We start from the raw sequence: 16,485 nt of genomic DNA on the forward strand, positions 1-16,485 counted from the left end.
CGGTACTTGTTGTTACCCTGTCTGGCGCTCGGCATTAAGGGGCTTAAACAAGTACTGGTCGGCTCGGAGTCAGTATACTGTGTCTGGGTGGGGTGTTCATGTTAAACTGCGGCATGGTATCTCAGTGTGCTAGCACTATAAATCGGCATCAGTCCGGCCTAGTACAAGCACCCAGTTTGTTGTTTAACGCCACACAAGGCAATATTCCAGCTATATGACGACAGTCTTTAAATAAATCTGGACCAGACAATCCGGTGATTTACATCATGAGCACCAATCCACACAACTGGGATATGACATGCATCAACCAAGTCAGTGAGCCTGACCATCCGATCCCTTTACATCTTACGTACATTACTGTCGCAAGGGATGTTCCTCCGCACTCTCAAAGTATCTGTACACCGATGTCTGACAAGGCCTTACAACAATTCCTTAGTCTTCACCAACCCTGGGTGGAGGTTTTTTCCTTGATGTAATTGCTTTTCCTTGTTCAACTTGAATTATGAGATGGTCTGGAGCCTCCCTGTGGGTTCTGCTTCTTGCTCCATACCAACCACATGGGAAGATTATGCATAACCTTTCAATCACTTAAAATAGTTGACCTCAGAACAGCACAGCATGTAAACCACATGGACATGTGACACTGCCACTGTGAACAGTCCAACAATGTGACTGCTGATTCAGCTACAAAAACCCATGCACACATTTCCGGATCAAAAGAACTTTCTTCACCCACACTACAGTCTGTTTGCTACAAAATTGTTCCTATGAAATGCAAAATAGATATAAATCCGAAAGCAAGAATTTGTCTTAAATGGCATGAAAGTTATTTATTTGTCCATACCAACTAATAACCACATGTGGAGAGTTGAGAAATATTCAACAGTAAACTTTACAACCTAAAAATTCTAAACTGACAATCAAACACTGTTAGATTGGAGACAAAAAGTGCCATTTTCAAATGCCACTACTGTCCAGATGCAGAGAATTTCGGTTAGGTGATAACTCATGTAGGGGACTACAAGACTACAATGTTCTTCCAGTTTCAAATGGTGATCGGGTGGCCACAATGACTCCCGTTGTGTGACGGTATATATACAGGTGCTGATTCTGACCTCCTGTATCCCACCACCATACCTCACGCCATCATGATACTTTTTCACCAGTCAACAATGCTCGGGTGTCCTGTACCGGCATCGTTACTTGCTCCTTAACCTTTCATTAACCTGTTTCATGTCTTAACAAGCTGGGGAGGTGGGGTAGCCTTGTGGTTAAAGCGTTAGGTTCGATTCCCAACATGAGTGCAATGTGTGACGCCCATTTCTGATGTCCCCGCAGTGATTTTGTTGGATATTGCTAATTGGCGCCAAACCATACTCACTCACTCTTAAAATAGCTGTACTTTCACTTTCTACATAACCTATATACAGTAATTGTTAACATAGGAAAATGAAATATAGCACTCAATTTGATGCAAATAATTATACACTCACGGATATCTGTTGCAGGTTTAACAACATAGGTTTATAGAACAAGATCACTGAATAAACAAGATCACTACAAGAACTGTACGTCGTCACCATCGTCACATCAGGCCAAACAAGTCAGGTGTATGTATCTCCTGTAAACATTATGAAGTATCCAATACGTTCACTCGAAGCAACACCAAACCATCTCAACCATGTATTTTACTGGTACTTGTACTTGAGCTTTGAAACAAGCCTCCCTACACTGCAAGCAATATATAGACAATATACGTACACTGTTAGACACACATACACGATATATATACATATACATCAACAGCATATCAAGTTATATACATATGCAGTGCTAGAAATACACAGTGTGGCACTATATAATAACAAAAAAATCTATTGAGTGTAACTATTATTAACTTATCACAAGCTCTAACTATGACTGTTATGAAGTAACAGTGTGATACAACCGTCACATGCTGTGATGTCAGTATCAGGTCATGAGGTCATGTAACGATGCAGCACCACATGTTTGTTATTTAATGCCACGCTCAGCAATATTGCAGCTATATGACGGCAGTCTGTAAATAATCATGTCTGGACCATTGATCTACACAATGGGGATACAATGACATGCATACACCAAGTCAAAGAGCCAGACCACCCGATCCATTTTGTTGCCTCTTACAACACGCATAAGTTGCTGAGGACCCATATCCTCACCTGGAAAGCCCTGGGTACCATACAAGTACCTGTATCTTGTAGGAAATAGATCTTGTAGAAATCATAGATGGATTCATTAATGAGTACTGATTCGATACAGTACAGACCCTCAACATGACAATTAAGTGTCGCCAAGTTTCACATACTGCTTTATGCTGTTACTATCAATGCAGGCATCATATCACAACAACGAATGCGTTTACAGCCTCCTTCTGTACAGCACGGTTCACACAGAGATAACAACTAACTGGTTTTGCTTTTCAGAGAAAAAACGTTTCATGCATGTGTAGCATATGAATTGTTATTCTTCATCTAGCCATCCCCACATCACTCCATCCTGTTGGGGCATCTCATGGCCAATCACACGGTCATGACTGTCAGTGACACAAACTGGTTGCCAAGGGCCCATTTGGACATCGTAGGTTAATTTTCAGATAACCAAGTGCATCCATCATTTGAACATGGCGACCTCCGAGCTCTGGTACATGCACATGTAGGCATCACACAGAAGGCGACGGATGGACTCGGGAAGCTGCTTGTCATCGTCAATCTTATGGATCTTATCCCAGTTCCCTTCTGACAGCCATCCTGACAATTCAGGGACGACCTTCACCTCTGGGATGTTGTATCCTTTTTGTTCACCTGAAAGAGTTATTTGTTTATTGTTTTACCCTGCACTCAGCAATATACAACAATATCCCAGCAACATGTAAATAATATGAATCTGGGCCTGCCAAACCTGTCACTGTAAGAACAATGTCCCATGCTGTGCACAGAGCCTCACCTACCACCCCAGCCTCTTATGACAAGAGTGCTTAATATTGCTGAAATAACAGCAAATAAGTGTCATTTGAGATACATACATTTACACCAGGTGCACACCAGACATTACGTATATTCTTCCATACAGAAATAATCCTCAAGTCAATTCTCTTAAATATATGTCAACAATACCTTCACAGACAGCTTATTTAATCAATAACATACAAAAATGAAGACAACAATTCAAAATCAGTGACATCATTAATCACACAATAATGCAACACATGCCCTGCCCATTCTATTATCAGCCAATCAGGAAACAGTAGTCCATTAGTGGGTGCAGTCTAATATTTTATCAGGTCATCATTCTGCTTGGTTAGCCTGCAATATATTTATAAAACCAGACTTGCTCACTCCTCACACCCTAGCCACTATTAAACTCTGGTCCAACCAGTCATACCCATTCTATCTGCCACTGAATCTAAGCTGGTCCAACCATTCTTACCCATTCTATCTGCCTTTGAATCTAAGCTGGACCAACCAGTCTTACCCATTCTATCTGCCATTGAATCTAAGCTGGTCCAACCAGTCTTACCCATTCTACCTGCCATTGAATCTAAGCTGGTCCAACCAGTCTTACCCATTCTATCTGCCATCGAATCAAAGCTGGTCCAACCAGTCTTACCCATTCTATCTGCCATTGAATCAAAGCTGGTCCAACCAGTCTTACCCATTCTATCTGCAATTGAATCTACGCTGGTCCAACCAGTCTTACCCATTCTATCTGCCACTGAATCTAAGCTGATCCAACCAGTCTTACCCATTCTATCTGCCATTGAATCAAAGCTGGTCCAACTGTCTTACCCATTCTATCTGCCATTGAATCTAAGCTGGTCCAACCAGTCTTATCCATTCTATCTGCCATTGAATCTAAGCTGGTCCAACCAGTCTTAACCATTCTATCTGCCATTGAATCAAAGCTGGTCCAACTGTCTTACCCATTCTATCTGCCATTGAATCTAAGCTGGTCCAACTGTCTTACCCATTCTATCTGCCATTGAATCAAAGCTGATCCAACCAGTCTTACCCATTCTATCTGCCATTGAATCTAAGCTGGTCCAACCAGTCTTACCCATTCTATCTGCCATTGAATCAAAGCTGGTACAACCAGTCTTACCCTTTCTATCTGCCATTGAATCTAAGCTGGTCCAACTGTCTTACCCATTCTATCTGCCATTGAATCAAAGCTGGTACAACCAGTCTTACCCTTTCTATCTGCCATTGAATCTAAGCTGGTCCAACCAGTCTTACCAATTTTATCTGCCATTGAATCAAAGCTGGTCCAGCTGTCTTACCCATTCTATCTGCCATTGAATCTAAGCTGGTCCAACCAGTCTTACCCATTCTATCTGCCATTGAATCATAGCTGGTCCAACCAGTCTTACCCATTCTATCTGCCATTGAATCAAAGCTGGTCCAACCAGTCTTACCCATTCTATCTGCCTTTGAATCTAAGCTGGTCCAACCAGTCTTACCCATTCTATCTGCCATTGAATCTAAGCTGGTCCAACCAGTCTTACCCATTCTATCTGCCATTGAATCAAAGCTGGTCCAACTGTCTTACCCATTCTATCTGCCATTGAATCTAAGCTTGTCCAACCAGTCTTACCCATTCTATCTGCCACTGAATCTAAGCTGGTCCAACCAGTCTTACCCATTCTATCTGCCATTGAATCAAAGCTGGTCCAACTGTCTTACCCATTCTATCTGCCATTGATTCTAAGCTGGTCCAACCAGTCTTACCCATTCTATCTGCCATTGAATCTAAGCTGGTCCAACTGTCTTACCCATTCTATCTGCCATTGAATCTAAGCTGGTCCAACCAGTCTTACCCATTCTATCTGCCATTGAATCTAAGCTGGTCCAACCAGTCTTACCCATTCTATCTGCCATTGAATCTAAGCTGGTCCAACCAGTCTTACCCACTCTATCTGCCTTTGAATCTAAGCTGATCCAACCAGTCTTACCCATTCTATCTGCCATTGAATTAAAGCTGGTCCAACCAGTCTTACCCATTCTATCTGCCATTGAATCTAAGCTGGTCAAACTGTCTTACCCATTCTATCTGCCATTGAATCTAAGCTGGTCCAACCAGTCTTACCCATTCTATCTGCCATTGAATCTAAGCTGGTCCAACCAGTCTTACCCATTCTATCTGCCACTGAATCTAAGCTGGTCCAACTGTCTTACCCATTCTATCTGCCATTGAATCTAAGCTGGTCCAACCAGTCTTACCCATTCTATCTGCCATTGAATCTAAGCTGGTCCAACCAGTCTTACCCATTCTATCTGCCATTGAATCTAAGCTGGTCCAACCAGTCTTACCCATTCTATCTGCCATTGAATCTAAGCTGGTCCAACCAGTCTTACCCATTCTATCTGCCACTGAATCTAAGCTGGTCCAACCAGTCTTATCCATTCTATCTGCCTTTGAATCTAAGCTGGTCCAACCATTCTTACCCATTCTATCTGCCATTGAATCTAAGCTGGTCCAACCAGTCTTACCCATTCTATCTGCCACTGAATCTAAGCTGGTCCAGCTGTCTTACCCATTCTATCTGCCACTGAATCTAAGCTGGTCCAACCAGTCTTACCCATTCTATCTGCCATTGAATCTAAGCTGGTCCAACCAGCCTTACCCATTCTATCTGCCACTGAATCAAAGCTGGTCCAACCAGTCTTACCCATTCTATCTGCCACTGAATCTAAGCTGGTCCAACTGTCTTACCCATTTTATCTGCCATCGAATCAAAGCTGGTCCAACCAGTCTTACCCATTCTATCTGCCATTGAATCTAAGCTGGTCCAACCAGTCTTACCCATTCTATCTGCCACTGAATCTAAGCTGGTCCAACCAGTCTTACCCATTCTATCTGCCATTGAATCAAAGCTGGTCCAACCAGTCTTACCCATTCTATCTGCCATTGAATCTAAGCTGGTCCAACCAGTCTTACCCATTCTATCTGCCACTGAATCTAAGCTGGTCCAACCAGTCTTACCCACTCTATCTGCCATTGAATCTAAGCTGGTCCAACTGTCTTACCCATTCTATCTGCCATTGAATCAAAGCTGGTCCAACCAGTCTTACCCAATCTATCTGCTATTGAATCTAAGCTGGTCCAACTGTCTTACCCATTCTATCTGCCATTGAATCTACGCTGGTCCAACCAGTCTTACCCATTCTATCTGCCATTGAATCTACGCTGGTCCAACCAGTCTTACCCATTCTATCTGCCATTGAATCAAAGCTGGTCCAACCAGTCTTACCCATTCTATCTGCCATTGAATATACGCTGGTCCAACCAGTCTTACCCTTTCTATCTGCCATTGAATCTAAGCTGGTCCAACTGTCTTACCCATTCTATCTGCCATTGAATCAAAGAAGACCCATTGGGCTTCATCCCCAGTGCCACACTTGACGAAGGAGACATAATGACTGGTCTGTATACACACAACAGCGAACAGCTCCATCTTCTCTCTGTGGGAACTGAGATCCACATCAGTGCAGGAGGAGAGGTGCTTCTGTAGACCCTCCGACACCTTGATGGGGGTCGGCAAGTGGCCCTTTCGTGTCTTGTGCTGATGGCTCTGTGGAGAGGAGAAAAAGCTTTTATAAGCCTACTGTAAACAGTTGTTCTTGTTGCTTAACACTGTTCACGGCGATATTCCAGCAATATAACAGTGGCCTGTAAATAAATGCGTCCGGTTTAGACAAACCAGTAATTGCTATGAACAATATTCCATGTTGTCAGAGTAGAATGGCATGCTGATTCTGACCACACAACCCATTTAGTTTCTCTTACCACCAGAATAATTTTTCTGGGACTAATTCTAACCCAGATTTACAATAAACAGAGTATGACTAATGTTCAAGGGATCAATCATACCACAGCGGAGTATGGCTGATCCACTACACTAAATATTGGCAATCATACATTTTTAAAATCATGTAAATAAATGTCTATAATACATAGTAAGTCACTGCAGTATATATGTTACTTTAACATTAACCAATCCCTGTAATTGAATGCATTATCTTCCAGTAAGCTTCAACAAGCGAAGGGAGATAACTAAGACACAAATCCCTCGCTGGTGATTTGAGGGAGATAGCTGAGTTTTTCCAAGGAATCGATCTGTCCTGATTTCCCTTACATTACAGAACATGAAAGATAAAAAAACTAACCTTTGAACAACAGTTTTGACAGAAGGCTGTGGCACTCAACATTGTTTTCTGTAGCTGGTAGCAGTCCTTACACTCGTGCGTGGCCAGGTTGCCGCAGACGATGCACTCCCGGGCTCCTGCAACACAGACTCATTGCTGAGAAATACAGGGACCAACTAGCAAACACATCAACCCTCCGGGCTCCTGCAACACAGACGCATTGCTGAGAAATACAGGAACCAACTTGCAAACACATCAACCCTCCGGGCTCCTGCAACACAGACGCATTGCTGAGAAATACAGGGACCAACTTGCAAACACATCAACCCTCCGGGCTCCTGCAACACAGACGCATTGCTGAGAAATACAGGAACCAACTTGCAAACACATCAACCCTCCGTGCTCCTGCAACACAGACGCATTGCTGAGAAATACAGGAACCAACTTGCAAACACATCAACCCTCCGGGCTCCTGCAACACAGACGCATTGCTGAGAAATACAGGGACCAACTTGCAAACACATCAACCCTCCGGGCTCCTGCAACACAGACGCATTGCTGAGAAATACAGGGACCAACTAGCAAACACATCAACCCTCCGTGCTCCTGCAACACAGACTCATTGCTGAGAAATACAGGGACCAACTAGCAAACACATCAACCCTCCGGGCTCCTGCAACACAGACTCATTGCTGAGAAATACAGGGACCAACTTGCAAACACATCAACCCTCCGGGCTCCTGCAACACAGACGCATTGCTGAGAAATACAGGAACCAACTTGCAAACACATCAACCCTCTGGGCACCTGCAACACAGACGCATTGCTGAGAAATACAGGGACCAACTTGCAAACACATCAACCCTCCGGGCTCGTGCAACACAGACGCATTGCTGAGAAATACAGGGACCAACTTGCAAACACATCAACCCTCCGAGCTCCTGCAACACAGACGCATTGCTGAGAAATACAGGAACCAACTTGCAAACACATCAACCCTCCGGGCTCCTGCAACACAGACGCATTGCTGAGAAATACAGGGACCAACTTGTAAACACATCAACCCTCCGGGCTCCTGCAACACAGACTCATTGCTGAGAAATACAGGGACCAACTTGCAAACACATCAACCCTCCGGGCTCCTGCAACACAGACTCATTGCTGAGAAATACAGGAACCAACTTGCAAACACATCAACCCTCCGCGCTCCTGCAACACAGACTCATTGCTGAGAAATACAGGGACCAACTAGCAAACACATCAACCCTCCGTGCTCCTGCAACACAGACTCATTGCTTAGAAATACAGGGACCAACTAGCAAACACATCAACCCTCCGTGCTCCTGCAACACAGACTCATTGCTGAGAAATACAGGGACCAACTAGCAAACACATCAACCCTCCGGGCATCTGCAGCTTGGGACTGGGCCCCTGGGTCATAATACAGTGTAATGGGAGAGGACTATCACTTTCACACTCTATTAAGCATTTTGCTAAAATGTAAGATATCAATCATATTTCAACAATCAAATATTTTGTCAACACTCTCCAGTCTTTTCAGATATCCATTTCTTGCCAAATCTTGCACACTGATTAATTGCACATCTGCTATGTCATTATTCATCAAGATGCTGTGAGTATAGTTCAACTCACAACACGTGATACACAAGAGTGAGTGAGCGAGTGAGTTGGGTTTAACACCGCTTTTAACACTATTCCAGTTATATCACGGCGTGTCAGCTTAATGTGGGAGGAAAGCCCGATGCAGGTCTCAGACGTTTACCACTTCGGTGAAACCCACGAGCACGTGCTGACAAACCTAGAAACATAATCGGGGTGAACTGGGATTCGAACCCACAATCATAGGTTTCTGGCGTGCCCAAGGGACGCAAATAACCTTAATCCATTTGCCACCATAGCTTTGTTCTGAAAGTGAAGTCACCATTTCCATCTATAAATTATCACAGAATTCTCTCCCATGAGAGAACTTTGATAGGACAACTATTCTTAGCATCATGCCATTCATACTGGGCGCTAAATGAAGCTATGGTAATGAATGGGTCCAAGTTGACAGCACTGGATATAATACACTGCATACTCAAGGATGAGACACAGGATGCTACCAGAACATCACATTTGTCCATTATACTCACTTCCAAAAGAAACGCAACGCCCCAAGTATGAAATGTTGGAAATGGAATATATCCTATATGTATGACCTTTTGTTTTCGGATATTTCATATGTTAAGGTTTGCATTTCTTTTGGAAGCGAGTATATATTCTGTTTTGAATGACCATGTGGCCGTTGGTCTTAGCACTCATCCATACATACCTTCTTCCAGGATGTCTGTGATGTCCAGTTCCAAGCTGGGAATAATCCGGCGGAACATCTTGTAGTCTTTCCCGAACCTCGGCATCTGGATGATGAAGCATGACGGCACCTGCCACACAAACTTCAGATCAAACACTGACAACGAATACATTCTTACATCTTGCATATAATTCTCATTAAACTCTTGGTAAAATACAATGCTGTGATTCATGTTCAACCATTAACTAGATGCACCAGTAAATTAGATTGTAGTTATTTGTTTAACATCTGCCTGAGGAGGCCATTATTTTGTCATCTGATGGATCAAAAAATATTTCTTAACTGTCAGAGGGTAAAAAAATGAGAGAAAAAATTCATCCAGGCTTGTTAGAAAGTCAATGTCTTAGGAGGATAAAGGAGCATAATTTCAACAAAACCTTTGTATTGAGGACTAGAGACAGAACTTTAAGATTTAACATGCATTGAATAAGCTACTACTGACTGATATTGCATGATATGAATGTTTATGTCAGCAAACAAAGGTAAGTGTCCGGATTGACATTTGACACTAATGCAGCCTGGATAGACAGGTAATCTCAGCACGTCCTAGCTAAGTCACTTTCAACATCACATGCTAAGGTTCATATATGGTTGTTTCTGATAACTTGAGACACTCACTGGTCCTTATGATGATGATGTCCTACAACTCCAAGTACCGGTATCACTAATGTCTACTAGTCCTATAGATACCTTAACTAAGAGATCAGGGCCCAGTGCCACAAAACAATCTTCGTGCTACAACTGTCATAAGCTGTGTTAAAGAACGGGAATAACGATCGTGTTAACACTAAGATCACTTAGTAGAACAGGACCCTGAAAGGGTAGGCAGTGACTAGTAACTCCGGTATCACCCACCTCCTTCAACTTGACGTTACTCTGGTGGAAGGAGAGCTCCACCAACTTCTGGGTGGTGGGGAGCAGTAACATGTCATCCTTCTCCATGAACAGCTGGTAAAAGTTGGTCTTCTCCCCCGAGCTGCAACAGATGGGAAGGGGTGAGACACTGCAGTCAGAACACTCGCTAAGGACAAGTGATGTTTCATACGCAGAATGGATCCAGATATCCTCTAACACACAGTAGCTACACTGCTACAGCCAGACATCCTCAACACTACACAGTAGCTACACTGCTACAACCAGACACCCTCAATGTTACACAGTAGCTACACTGCTACAGCTGACACCCTCAACACTACACAGTAGCTACACTGCTACAGCCAGACACCCTCAGCACTACACAGTAGCTACACTGCTACAACCAGACACCCTCAATGTTACACAGTAGCTACACTGCTACAACCAGACACCCTCAATGTTGCACAGTATCTACACTGCTACAACCAGACACCCTCAATGTTACATAGTAGCTACACTGCTACAACCAGACACCCTCAATGTTACACAGTAGCTACACTGCTACAACCAGACACCCTCAATGTTACACAGTAGCTACACTGCTACAACCAGACACCCTCAATGTTACACAGTAGCTACACTGCTATAACCAGACACCCTCAATGTTACACAGTAGCTACACTGCTACAACCAGACACCCTCAATGTTACACAGTAGCTACACTGCTACAACCAGACACCCTCAATGTTACACAGTAGCTACACTGCTACAACCAGACACCATCAATGTTACACAGTAGCTACACTGCTACAACCAGACACCCTCAATGTTACACTGTATTTACACTGCTACAACCAGACACCCTCAATGTTTTACAGTAGCTACACTGCTACAACCAGACACCCTCAATGTTACACTGTATCTACACTGCTACAACCAGACACCCTCAATGTTACACTGTATCTACACTGCTACAGCCAGACACCCTCAATGTTACACAGTAGCTACACTGCTACAACCAGACACCCTCAATGTTACACTGTATCTACACTGCTACAACCAGACACCCTCAATGTTACACTGTATCTACACTGCTACAGCCAGACACCCTCAATGTTACACTGTATCTACACTGCTACAGCCAGACACCCTCAATGTTACACTGTATCTACACTGCTACAACCAGACACCCTCAATGTTACACAGTATCTACACTGCTACAACAAGACACCCTCAGTGTTACACTGTATCTACACTGCTACAACCAGACACCCTCAATGTTACATAGTAGCTACACTGCTACAACCAGACACCATCAATGTTACACAGTAGCTACACTGCTACAACCAGACACCCTCAGTGTTACACAGTATCTACACTGCTACAACCAGACACCCTCAATGTTACATAGTAGCTACACTGCTACAACCAGACACCCTCAGTGTTACACAGTAGCTACACTTCTACAACCAGACACCCTCAGTGTTACACAGTATCTACACTGCTACAACCAGACACCCTCAATGTTACATAGTAGCTACACTGCTACAACCAGACACCCTCAGTGTTACACAGTAGCTACACTGCTACAACCAGACACCATCAATGTTACACAGTAGCTACACTGCTACAACCAGACACCCTCAGTGTTACACAGTAGCTACACTGCTACAACCAGACACCCTCAATGTTACACAGTAGCTACACTGCTACCAGACCCACCTGAGATGCAGCAATGGATCAGCCCTCATTATCTGTCCTAGTAAGGTGCTCAGAAACTCTTCAGGATCTGCAACACCCACATGGGAAACAGTTATAGCTTAGTGCAGATTATGAGTTGAGTCCAATGTTTAGAGTGTGATCTGAATGAAGGAAACAATGATAATAGTCTTTTAACGAAGTATGAAGCTGTAGATGCTCCAATGATGCTACAGCTGAAACAGTATACTTTACTCTCACATGCAAGGGGCACTGAAATGTGAAACACAGCTACTTCATAAGCCAACTTCAGGTGGACACTTCTAAAGAAAATACTACAATAGTTCTTCTCTAGAAATGCAGGTTTCATATATATTAAACGTTTCACTCAACTCATCATATTTCTGATTACTGATTCCTGTCTTAGTAATTTCTGATAGACTTTTAACAGCCTCTGATACAGCTGAAACACGGCCGAGTGTAAAACAACAACCAAAGATCTTAGGCCATTCGTAAGCCAGTATTGACATTTGCTCCCAGTATTCTATTCATGTGGCAAGGTTGGTCACAATGTGTCCCCTGGACGACAGCGTCACCACACCCTTATTGTTGCTCCAGCCACCGGATTGCCTGTTCCAGGGTAAACTAGTTACAGGCAACCCAAGACATTGTTTATACAATTACAAACAGCATTTGTTTGTTCATTCATTTGTTCTGACCTTTCTCTTCTCCCATCATGCCCGGTATCTTCCCAAGTTTATCCAAAAACTTCCGCAAGGCCATCACTTTGTCAGCTCTCACATAATGGAGTCTATAATAAACAACCGTCCATACATTAACATCATCACCTAGTCAGCTCTCACATAATGGAGTCTATAACAAACAACCGTCAATACATTAACATCATCACCTAGTCAGCTCTCACATAATGGAGTCTATAACAAACAACCGTCAATACATAACATTATCACCTAGTCAGCTCTCACATAATGGAGTCTATAACAAACAACCGTCCATACATTAACATCATCACCTAGTCAGCTCTCACATAATGGAGCCTGCAACACAGTCAACTGACGCCCATACAGCACACATTACAGTCAACTCCTCACAAATGAGACACAGGTCAGTCCTCACTGACACAAACCTCCATTTGAAGACCTGTCCCTCTACAATTTCCGCCATTGCTTGTTACAAGCTACAATCACATGTCAGACTTACTTTCTCAATGGGTTCACAATTCCTTCCTTGAGTACTTTCTGCACATCAGCATATGCCTCCAAGTCCCCTGGTGTTGGTGGTCGATATAACACAGAATCAAACACAGTTGTGAAAGAAAACATTGCAAATAAAGTTGCATCCAAATAGCATGAATTATGATGTCCTTGTATTCCCTTGTTTTTACCAATCAGTTTTCTCACAGTCTCTAGTGACGACGGTGGTGATACATCACCAGATATGTCGGGGGTCTCTAATATTCCAAAAGCTGAAAATGAAAAATAAATAAATTATTGTACAAAGAGGATGTTTTTCATCTCAGTTTATTGGCACCTCAAACTTTACAGCAGCTGTCCCAGGTAAAAGGTTCACACATATTTGAATACTGGCACAGCTAACGGACACAATGTCACACAGCTAGTTGAGGCAAGTCCTTGGGTTTGGACAGACAAGCTGGTCACAGCTGACAACTTATTATCAAGGAGTCAGTGCACTTGCTATCCATACTGTGCCATTTTCACCACCCAATCCACAATTTAACACTTAACACAGGCTCCAACAGAGCTATTCTAAAGTGATATGCCCTCAGCAGACATAACCTAATTCATCCTACTTTTGCAGTAGTGTTCCTGCTTACTGGTCATAACCATTTTTTACAGGTCAAATTAGGCTTGGAAGTATATTTTTCAAATGAAGTCAGCTTGTTTGTTACCATCAGGGTTTCTCCTTGCCTATCTATTGTGCAAGGAAATATCATTACACTTCGCTTTCGGGGTCAAATCTATAGCTGTAGCAACTTGGTCTCGAACCAAGTGAATATTAAAAAAATAATGAGAGAAAATTGTGACTGGACTTTTAGTGAATGACGTGAAGATCTAACTAAGTTACTTTGAAGTTGACGTCTTAGAATTTGCAAGCTATAAACATACATGACGTTGAAAAAATGAAAACGAGGAAATTTGGATACATTTCTTGATTTGCTGAAAGTTGGAACACACCAAAATTAGGGAGGACTGGTAATGTTTAGAGTTGCCAGTCCAGTTGTCAATGACTATCTTAAACATACAGTTTGTTTGTAAACAATTTAAAACGTTTCTCCTTTCTGACTAAAATAGGAATCTTGTGGCAACAATTCGGAGATAAACATACTGTGTTTTTACTGTAGAGCTAGGTTACCTGTAGATATTACTGTGCTTAATTGAATTTGGAACCGAACGCGCAGCGAACTCTTTGGTGTTAGCAAATATACTGAGTGAAGCGGCATGGGTTGAGTCCAATGTTTTGAGTGGGTTATCTATCTGAATTACGGAATCACCGAACAAAATATGGCGCTGTATATACTCAAGCAGTTTGTTTACAACCTATAAAGCATATGAGAAAGCAAAATGAGGTGGGCATCCCTAAAGAAAACAAAGCAAGCTTTGCAAGGCTTTCGCTCTACATTGCACGTCACCATTATTACGTCATGTCGCTCATTGTGACGCAAAAGATATGACGTCACAGTCGTATATAGAAAAGCTCCAAAATTCCAAGCTCTTCTGTTGTTTCCAAAACGTAAAAAACATTCCCTTTGTAGATTTCTATTGTGTTTTCTGCACGAAATGTATTGCCACACATCCTTTGAATATTGTAGTAACCGCTATGGTGCATTTTGTAACATGTAATTGTAGATATAATTATTTAAATATGCCTACCGACAATGACTGAAAAAAGTACTATTCTATGAATATTAGCTTCCGCAGTGATGCGGCCGTCAAACCAGCTGTTTCAATCAGAGGGGGTTTATTGTGATTTAATAGCCTCTGATTGACCAATCAGAATCGAGTAAATTCCAAATTCATGGTAGAATGGATAATGGCTGACCTTCACGACTAGGCAAGGAATGACACACTGGTGGCGGCTAGTTTGCCCTTGCTTACTGATACATCAAGGCCTACTAGTATCAACTGACTAAGGTAGCAGGGTTTAGATACTTTCTGGAGATGAATAGGTGGGCTAGTGTCACCTGTCCTTGTACGAGTGTTACCTGTATGATGACTTAACTTACACGTGCTATCTGTGCTCCTCCTGTTGGCTGCATGGAAGCGTTTGTCTTTATGGCATTTATACAACGGGACAAACAGTGCTCTCTTCGGTCCACAATGAAACAGACGGTGGCCCTTAAATGTCCCATCAGTGCCTGCTGAAGTCTCATCCTCCTGCAGAATCAAAGTACAGCATGTTAGACAGGCTGGGAGACAGATCAGTGCTACAGAGTACCTACACATCACCACCAGTAGGCATGGTTAACACAGCTTGGGCTGTTCTTTAAAGAAAACTATAAGAATTAAAAGAGTCATATGCCATAACTGTGTAGATGAATTCATTATGACCAGCAATTAGAATATCCAACGAACAGCATCATTCATTCATGAAGGACAGATAATTTGTATTTCCGAGTTTTGAGTAGGCTTTTCTATTTATTTCCCATTGTCATTTTAAGACAGAAAATTAACAAGAAAGAAGTGAGCAAAGCTCAAATACCCCGGTTATCCCCGCTGGTCAACAACAAATAGTAAATAGTTTGTTAATTAATGAAATATAACATATTTCTAACTGATTTTAACTTCAATGTTTTAAAAACTAAGATTGAGTTCCAGTGACAATTGACCACCCCCACCCCAAATCTCCCATGTTACCACACCTTTGAACACCTTTTAATAAAAATTGATTGAGGAGTTACATAAGAAGAATTATCAAAAGGACCAAAAATTTTGATATAAAAACACATAAAAAATGGAACAAAATCATATAAGAAAATCAATAAATTAATAATTTCCATCTAGCCTTTACAGATATGGTAAAGAATTCATAAATTCAAACTAACACAAAGCACAGATACTGTCATCTGTCATCAATATTTCTAAATTCCATCATGTTTCCATGAAAACAGCAAAAGAGAAAACTTTCAGAATCTTATAAAAGATAAAAAAACAATCATAGTGGTTAATGTAGCAAGTTTAGGATACAAAATATTGTAAACATGGATCGTACAAAAACTCTACCCAAAATTTATGTTTCACCATGATTCCTTGGAAACGGCAAAAATAAAAAAAATCAGAATCTTCAAACTAGCAAAAGGCACAAGTACTCATTGTGGTTAACGTGTGTAGCAAGTTT

General features: G+C 42.2%; 1 protein-coding gene across 1 annotated transcript in view; it reads right to left on the minus strand.

Annotated features, from left to right (window-relative positions):
• Positions 1-16,485, minus strand: part of LOC139454223 (ubiquitin carboxyl-terminal hydrolase CYLD-like) — a 32,592-nt gene continuing 16,107 nt past the window's right edge. Inside the window, exons 6-14 of the mRNA XM_071235804.1 lie at positions 15,374-15,524; positions 13,330-13,594; positions 12,828-12,919; positions 12,133-12,199; positions 10,411-10,531; positions 9,517-9,625; positions 7,206-7,321; positions 6,379-6,610; positions 1-2,843 (exon numbers count right to left, since the gene is read on the minus strand). Of these exons, the coding sequence (XP_071091905.1) occupies positions 2,653-2,843; positions 6,379-6,610; positions 7,206-7,321; positions 9,517-9,625; positions 10,411-10,531; positions 12,133-12,199; positions 12,828-12,919; positions 13,330-13,594; positions 15,374-15,524 (1,344 nt within the window). The 3' untranslated portion in view covers positions 1-2,652. The remainder of the gene's footprint in view (positions 2,844-6,378; positions 6,611-7,205; positions 7,322-9,516; positions 9,626-10,410; positions 10,532-12,132; positions 12,200-12,827; positions 12,920-13,329; positions 13,595-15,373; positions 15,525-16,485) is intronic.

The sequence above is a fragment of the Haliotis cracherodii genome, unplaced genomic scaffold (assembly GCF_022045235.1).
Source record: "Haliotis cracherodii isolate W230 unplaced genomic scaffold, xgHalCrac1.p SCAF_10, whole genome shotgun sequence".
NCBI lineage: Eukaryota > Metazoa > Mollusca > Gastropoda > Lepetellida > Haliotidae > Haliotis > Haliotis cracherodii.